The 9,038-nt window shown below is 44.9% G+C and overlaps 1 protein-coding gene across 1 annotated transcript in view; it reads left to right on the forward strand.

Moving 5' to 3' along the window:
• Window positions 1-1,332: 1,332 nt before the first annotated feature.
• The window catches only part of LOC311125685 (protein CASP-like), a gene marked incomplete at both ends in the record, with an annotated part of 26,035 nt that continues 18,329 nt past the window's right edge, over window positions 1,333-9,038 (forward strand). The window contains one exon of the mRNA XM_084199718.1: window positions 1,333-1,411. Within this exon, the coding sequence (XP_084055844.1) occupies window positions 1,333-1,411 (79 nt within the window). The remainder of the gene's footprint in view (window positions 1,412-9,038) is intronic.

Raw genomic sequence — 9,038 nt, forward strand, 5'->3', positions numbered from 1 at the left:
GCCAAGAGTGTGCAAAGCTGTCATCAAGGCAAAGGGTGGCTATTTGAAGAATCTCAAATATAGAATATATTTTGATTTGTTTAACACTTGGTTATATATTCCATATGTGTTATTTCATAGTTTTGATGTCTTCACTATTATTCTACAATTTAAAACATTTTTAAAAATAAAGAAAAACCCTTGAATGAGTAGGTGTGTCCATAATTTTGACTGGTAGTGTATGTGTTGAGGTGGGGCTTGGTATATGTGTTGGGGAGGGATGGGGCTTGGTGTATGTGTTGGGGAGGGGTGGGGCTTGGTGTATGTGTTGGGGAGGGGTGGGGCTTGGTATATGTGTTGGGGAGGGGTGGGGCTTGGTATATGTGTTGGGGAGGGGTGGGGCTTGGTGTATGTGTTGGGGAGGGGTGGGGCTTGGTATATGTGTGGGGGAGGGGTGGGGCTTGGTATATGTGTTGGGGAGGGGTGGGGCTTGGTATTTGTGTGGGGGAGGGGTGGTGCTTGGTATATGTGTTGGGGATGGGTGGGGCTTGGTATATATGTGTGGGGGAGGGGTGGGGCTTATAGACTTAATTGGGCTTGTGTTAGTACAGGGACCATGTGTGAGAGAAGGTGTGTGTGGCGCGTGCGCGGGGTGTTCGTGCGTTGTAGCATAAGCCACCAGCTAATGCATGTCTTGTCACTGATGGATCCTTTCTAATTCCACCCATTTCAGTAATGATGGATCCTTTCTAATGCCACCCATTTCAGTAATGAAGGATCCTTTCTAATGCCACCCATTTCAGTAATGAAGGATCCTTTCTAATGCCACCCATTTCAGTAATTATGGATCCTTTCTAATGCCACCCATTTCAGTAATGATGGATCCTTTCTAATGTCACCCATTTCAGTAATGAAGGATCCTTTCTAATGCCACCCATTTTAGTAATATCACTGATGACATTCGTGTCATGGTTCTTACATTAATGGCTACATTTCTGCATTAAGAAATGGATCCAATGTATCGCCCTGCGCGAGCCCTGAATGAACTTCTTCTGTGTCTATAAATCTTAAGCCAGCTGTGTGGCTGTGTTAACTGATGTCAGTGTGGTAGAGTTTTACCCGGCAGTGCCAGACAGAAATGGTTAGCAGCAGAAAGGCTTAATTCATCAGAGGAACAGCTGAACAGAACATGGTGTGTGTAGAATGACGAGAGCAGAGATCAGCATCATAGACAGGTACACATAGAACACAGCAAAACATAGCAGTGTCTGTCTGTCTCTCTGTTTTCATTGAATTGTTCCTCTCTGCCTCTCTTCTTTTCTCCTCTCCTCTCCTCTCCTCTCCTCCTCTCAGATCGATGCCTTGAGCAAAAGAAGTAAAGAAGCGGAAGGTTCCTTCTTGAACGTCTACAAGAGATTAATAGATGTCCCAGGTAAGAGATGAATAGATGTCCCAGGTGTCATGACTCTCTCCTTGGTGAGGATCAAAGGTGCCAGATCAGCTTGGCAAATGGCTGAGATAGCCAGACCCCCCCCCCCCCCCCCCCCCGCTCTCCCACAAGAGAGGAGAAGGGGGAGTTGGGCCGGTTTTACATCTTAACTCCCGGTCATAAATAGTTTATAACTTTCCCTCTCTGCCCTGCAGTATTGGGATATAAACTCCTTTGTTACAGAGAATGTGGCCCGCCTAAAAACTCTAACATCAAAAGATTGGACATTGGAACAGTGTTGTTGAGATCCAAATGTTTGGAATGGTCGGTGGGGATCTAAAGAATAATCATGTCATATTGTTTCTTTTTTTGTGATGTCATTAAGGATGGTATTACTAAATAACTGATTCTCTGAAAGTGTACACATTTCAGTTATCAGGTTTGCATCTAAATGTTGTACAAAATATATGATTAAGTATGAGAATATGTTTGTGAGGATAGCAATGTGATTTTAGCCTTCTAAATGAGAATTGTTTTTCATAGAAACATTTGCCAGTCAGTAACCACGCCCAAGTGAGCACAAACATTGGGGTGGCGTAACGGAACGCCGCTTTTTACCGAAGGATAAAAGCCTTGGGAACGAAATTTACATTTTATTCCAGAAAACGTGAGAGTAGCGACTGCACGTTTTTTTAGAATGGTTAGAACTTTGAATGAGAGAGAGAGACCAGCCGACGTGACGCGCGATCTCACGTCACAAATGGTTGACACTCTACAGACCCCAGGAAACGGGAGACGTTAGTTCCCCGTTAGTCTGCACGTTTTGAAATGGTGAGGAAACTCTGAAACTCTCAATGTCTACACGAGAAGAAGACCACGCACTAGACCTCATCATATCAGTCTGCAGCTGTACGTGTAAAGTAGCAGTCTAGAACCTTCACTAAAGACACGAGTTGGGAAGGACAATCCCCATCTCAGACAACCGTTGGTACATCTGAAGTATCTATTCTAACCAACACTCCATTCGAAAACGAGCCGAGTCTCACCGAAGTGGGATGAAACACTCAAACCCCTTTTTTGAGAAAGTGGTTCAACAGAGAGACGACGCTCAAGGACAGCTATGTGTAAACGTGCATTGCATTTCTTATCTTTATGAGCGGTGGTTTCCAAACTGAACAACGATAAGTTGAATCTCTTTGTCTCCCCCTTTCACTGTCTTTCTATTGACCCCTCCTTCCCCTAACCAAACAGTCATGCTATTGTTAGTCCAGTCAACTAGGGACCTGTTTTCATTGTATTACGTTAGTAATCAATAACCTATACTGTGTGTGTGTGTGTGTGTGTGTATTCTGTGTTATTATTTAGTTAGTTAGTAAATAAATAATTAAGCCAATTTATGTATTGCTGATTCATCAATAAGGTTAGGGTTCTTGCAGATATCAAGGAGTAAGCAACGTTCAGAATGAGACTGAGGTAATGATTTAATAAGTGACATGTATCGATATATAACATATATATTTAAATACTAAGAATTTAATTCTGGAGATGGTAACTTGTTAAACAACTTCTTCCGTGGTGCCCCAAATTCCTATTGAGTGAGTTGTTACATTATGAATTTAATCGAGTGACAATTAAACATAGTGAAATGATTTGATAAATAACAGTCATCACATAATGCAAGTCACGTCACGACACAGGTAAGAGTGTGTATGGGTGTGGATGAATATTGTTTGTGTGCAGTGCCTGTCTCCCTCATCCGTAGAGACTAATCAGCACCAACAGGGGAAGACAAAGAGCGTGACGCCATCCGTCTGATGTGTCACTGTGCAGTCAGGCATGTGACACTCTTATATGTCCCCGTGCTACTTCCTCCCCCCCCCAGTGTAAACTGTAGAGAGATTAAGCCGTGCTACTTCCTCCCCCCCAGTGTAAACTGTAGAGATTAAGCCACGCTACCTCCTCCCCCCAGTGTAAACTGTAGAGATTAAGCCGCGCTACTTCCTCCCCCCAGTGTAAACTGTAGAGAGATTAAGCCGTGCTACTTCCTCCCCCCAGTGTAAACTGTAGAGAGATTAAGCCGTGCTACTTCCTCCCCCCCAGTGTAAACTGTAGAGAGATTAAGCCGTGCTACTTCCTCCCCCCCCAGTGTAAACTGTAGAGAGATTAAGCCGCGCTACTTCCTCCCCCCAGTGTAAACTGTAGAGAGATTAAGCCGCGCTACTTCCTCCCCCCAGTGTAAACTGTAGAGATTAAGCCGTGCTACTTCCTCCCCCCAGTGTAAACTGTAGAGAGATTAAGCCGCGCTACTTCCTCCCCCCAGTGTAAACTGTAGAGATTAAGCCGTGCTACTTCCTCCCCCCAGTGTAAACTGTAGAGATTAAGCCACGCTACTTCCTCCCCCCAGTGTAAACTGTAGAGAGATTAAGCCGCGCTACTTCCTCCCCCCAGTGTAAACTGTAGAGATTAAGCCGTGCTACTTCCTCCCCCCCCAGTGTAAACTGTAGAGAGATTAAGCCGCGCTACTTCCTCCCCCCAGTGTAAACTGTAGAGATTAAGCCGTGCTACTTCCTCCCCCCAGTGTAAACTGTAGAGAGATTAAGCCGCGCTACTTCCTCCCCCCAGTGTAAACTGTAGAGAGATTAAGCCGCGCTACTTCCTCCCCCCCCAGTGTAAACTGTAGAGAGATTAAGCCGCGCTTCTTCCCCCCCCCCCCCAGTGTAAACTGTAGAGAGATTAAGCGGAAGTGGTTTCCTGACAGGAATGACAAGTACACCCAGAGCCCGCTCCTGCTAACACAAATGAACAAAACACGTTTTAATGGTGAGTGAACTGTTCTTGTAGAACTATACTGAAGCCCAGGGGGAGGTGTGTGAGAATGACAGGTCATTCCTCACTCTGCTATATTTCCAAACCGTGTAGTTTACTATGCTGAATATGTAATAATAATAATAATAATAATATGCCATTTTAGCAGACGCTTTTATCCAAAGCGACTTAGTCATGTGCGCATACATTTTTACGTATGGGGTGGTCCCGGGGATCGAACCCACTACCCTGGCGTTACAAGCGCCGTGCTCTACCAGCTGAGCTACAGAGGACCACACTATATGTCTGTCCCAACCCTGCCTGTGCTGTTCTTAACTTGACACGTGATAATGAGGTAATGTCATACGTAGTCTTTTCTGTGCGTCATTCTAAGTAATGTATAGCTTGTTGGACAGGAAGTTGTGTGTTAAGGCCCGGACATTTTCAGTCGCGCACAGAACCCTCCACACACACATCCTGAGCCGTCTTCCTCTTGAACCCTCAGCTCTTCACAACGCACACACACACACACTGCTCATTTTGCGGGGATGATGATGGGCCACCCGCTTCCTGCTTCACGCCTGTCAATCACCTGTGAGGACCAATCAGACTGACTGACTGACAAGGCCTATCACAGTGACCGACAACAACCACAAATCAAATCTGGCTTAAATTAGCGTCAGAGGGAATCACAGATTTAATGTGGTGTACAAAGTGCTTTCTCTCTCTTTTTTCTCAGTCGCTCGCGCTCGCTCTCTCTCTCTCACTCACTCAATTCAATTCAAAGGGCTTTATTGGGATGGAAAACATATGTTAACATTCCCAAAGCAAGTGAAGTAGATAGTAAATAAAAGTGAAATAAACAATCAGAAATTAACAGGAAACATTACACTCACAAAAGTTTTAAAAGAATATAAACATTTCAAATGTTATATTAGTGGCTATGTACAGTGTTGTAACAATGTGCAAGTAGTTGAAGTATGAAAGGGAAAGTAAATAAACAGATAAATAATACTGTAGAAGGTATTTACAATGTTTGTGCTCCACTGGTTGCCCTTTTCTTGTGGCAACAGGTCACACATCTTACTGCTGTGGTGGCACACTGTGGTATTTCACCCAGTAGATAAGGGAGTTTATCCAAATTGGATTTGTTTTCAAATTCTTTGTGGGTCTGTGTAATGAGGGAAATATGTGTCTCTAATATTTGGCAGGAGGTTAGGAAGTGCAGCTCAGGTTCCACCTCACTTTGTGGGCAGTGTGCACATAGCCTGTCTTCTCTTGAGAGCCAGGTCTGCCTACGGCGGCCTCTCTCAATAGCAAGGCTATGCTCACTGAGTCTGTACATAGTCAAAGCTTTCCTTAAGTTTGGGTCAGTCACAGTGGTCAGGTATTCTGCCACTGTGTGCTCTCTGTTTAGGGCCAAATATCATTCTAGGTTGCTCAGTTTTTTTGGTTAATTCTTTCCAATGTGTCAAGTAATTATCTTTTTGTTTTCTCATGATTTGGTTGGGTCTAATTGTGTTGCTGTCCTGGGGCTCTGTGGGGTCTGTTTGTGTTTGTGAACAGAGCCCCAGGACCAGCTTGTTTAGGGGACTCTTCTCTCGGTTAGTCTCTCTGTAGGTGATGGCTTTGTTATTGAAGGTTTGATGATCACTTATTTTTAGGTGGTTGTAGAATTGAATTGCTCTTTTCTGGATTTTGATAATTAGCGGGAATAGTCCTAATTCTGCTCTGCATGCATTATTTGGTGTTTTACGTTGTACATGGAGGATGTTTTTGCAGTATTCTGTATGTAGAGTCTCAATTTGGTGAGTTCTTGGCTGGTGAGTGGACCCCAGACTTCACAACCATAAAGGGCAATGGATTCTATAACTTAAGCAAGTATTTTTAGGCAGATGCTAATTGGGATGTCAAATGTTATGTTCCTTTTGATGGCATAGAAGGCCCTTCTTGCCTCGTCTCGCGGATCGTTCACAGTTTTGTGGAAGTTACCTGTGCCGCTGATATTTAGGCCAAGGTAGGTATAGTTTTTTGTGTGCTCTAGGGCAACAATGTCTAGGTGGAATTTGTATTTATGGTCCTGGCGTCTGGACCATTATTTTTGTCTTATTGAGATTCACTGTCAGGGCCCAGGTCTGACAGAATCTTTGCAGAAGATCTAGGTGCTGCTGTAGGCCCTCCTTGGTTGGGGACAGAAGTACCAGATCATCTGTCAACAGTAAACATTTGACTTCAGATTCTAGTAGGGTGAAGCCGGGTGCTGCAGACTGTTCTAGTGCCCTCACCAATTCATTGAAGAACACCTTTCTAATATTGAGTGAGTTTTTACTAGGATTAAGTGTCAGGAATTGTGTAAGTTGAAATGTATTTGGCTAAGGTGTATGTAAACTTCCAACTTCGACTGTACCTACCGAGGTAGGTGTAATTGTTTGTGTGCTCTAGGGCAACAATGTCTACATAGAATTTGTATTTGTTGTCTTGGCTACTGGACCTTTTTGGAACGTCATTATTTTTTTCTTACTGAGGTTAACTGTAGATATTTGATTTCTGAGTTCAGTAGGGTGAGGCCGGATGCTGCGGACTGTTCTAGTGCCCATTCATTGATATATACTGTATATATGTAGAAGAGGGTGGGGCTCAAGCTGCATCCCTGTCGCACCCCACGGCCCTGTGGAAAGAAATCTTTGTGTTTATTGCCAATATTAAATGCAAAGGATTTTCCCAAGGTTGCTGTTGATGCATATCCCACGGTAGTTATTGGGGTAGAATTTGTCTCCACTTTTGTGGATTGGGGTGATCAGTCCTTGGTTCCAAGTATTGGGGAAGATGCCAGAGCTGAGGATGATGTTAGAGTTTAAGTATAGCCAATTGGAATTTGTGGTCTGTATATTTTAGCATTTCATTTACGTTCCACCTCCCGAGTGGCGCAGCGGTCTAAGGCACAGACCCGGGTTCGATCCCAGGCTGTGTCACAGCCGGCCGTGACCGGGAGACCCATGAGGCGGCGCACAATTGGCCCAGCGTCGTCCGGGTTAGGGGATGGTTTGGCCGGCCGGGATTTCCTTGTCCCATCGCGACTTCGGTCGCCAGCTGGACAGTGTTTCCTCCGACATGATTGTGACTATTTGCTTTGTTTCTGGGTTAAGCAAGCAGTGCGGCTTGGCAGGGTCGTCTTTCGGAGGACGCATGGCTCTCGACTTTCGCCTCTCCTGAGTCTGTAGGGGAGTTGCAGCGATGGCACAAGTCTGTAACTACCAATTGGATATCACGAAATTGGGGAGAAAAAGGGGTAAAAGTACTAAATAAATAAATAAATATTTCCCTTCACTGGAACTAAGGTGCCTGAACCATGAAAAACAGCCCCAGACCATTATTCTTCCTCCACAAAATTGTATAGTTGGCACAATGCATTATGGGCAGGTAGCGTTCTCCTGGCATCCGCCTAACCCAGATTTGTCCGTCGGACTGCCAGATGGTGAAGCGTGATTCAGCACTCCAGACAACGCGTTTCCACTGCTCCAGAGTCCAATGGCGGCGAGCTTTACACCACTCCAGCCGACGCTTGGCATTGTCCATGGTGATCTTAGGCTTGTGTGCGTCTGCTCGGCCATGGAAACCCATTTCATGAAGTGATACGCGCTTCAGCTCTCGGCAGTCCCGTTCTGTAAGCTTGTGAGGGTGTAGGCTCAGGTTTTCTTGGGTTCTCTGTGTTTTTGGTTGGATAGGTTCCTCAATTCCTTTCTTAGGTTTTTGCATTCTTCATCAAACAGTTTGCCATTGTTGTACATTTTCTTATGTTTCTGGTTGAAATTTTTAGATTTGATAGGGAAGCTGAGAGGTCAAATAAAATATTTAGGTTTTCTACTGCCAAGTTTACACCTTCACTATTGCAGTGAACTGTTTTGTCCTGGAAGTTGTTTAAAAGGTATTGAATTAGCTCTTTTTGAATTAGTAGTTTTTTTGTTTTCTGGTGGGTTTCTACACTACTTTCCTTCCATGGGAATGCTGTCACGTCCAGGTAGGTGTTTGTCCCCCTGTGTGCTGAGGGTGTCAGGTTCTTGTCCAGTTCTGGCGTTTAGGTCGCCACAGACTACTACTTCCTGGGTCTAGAAATTATTGATCTCCCCCTCTAGGATGGAGAAGCTGTCTTCATTAAAGTATGGGGATTCTAGTGGGGGGATACGAGGACATTTTTCTCTGTTGAAATTATTTCCAGATTTGTTTCTAACCAAATGTAAAATTTAATGTTTGGATTAATTTAATAGAGTGGGTTATGTCTGCTCTATACCAAATTAGCTTACCCCCTGAGTCTCTTCCCTGTTTCACACCTGGTAGTTTGGTGGATGGGACTACCAGCTCTCTGTAACATAGAGGGCAACCAGTGGGTCCGTCTCCTCTATACCATGTTTCTTGTAGGATGACAATGTCTGTATTTCCAATTTCTTTGATGAAATCTGGGTTCCTGCTCTTTAGTCCAAAAGCAGATGACCTTAGACCTTGGATGAGACTGTAGCTAATCTAATCTTAACTCTGCAGTTTCTCCTCAACAGGACCAATTAGTCACTCCTCTGTCTGGTTTACTGGCTAGGCTAGCCTCCCCACGCTAGCTAGCGCCCTCTGTCTGGTTTACTGGCTAGGCTAGCCTCCCCACGCTAGCTAGCGCCCTCTGTCTGGTTTACTGGCTAGGCTAGCCTCCCCACGCTAGCTAGCGCCCTCTGTCTGGTTTACTGGCTAGGCTAGCCTCCCCACGCTAGCTAGCGCCCTCTGTCTGGTTTACTGGCTAGGCTAGCCTCCTCACGCTAGCTAGCGCCCTCTGTCTGGTTTA

Source organism: Coregonus lavaretus (assembly GCF_964263955.1).
Source record: "Coregonus lavaretus genome assembly, contig: HAP1_SCAFFOLD_5647, whole genome shotgun sequence".
Taxonomy (NCBI): domain Eukaryota; kingdom Metazoa; phylum Chordata; class Actinopteri; order Salmoniformes; family Salmonidae; genus Coregonus; species Coregonus lavaretus.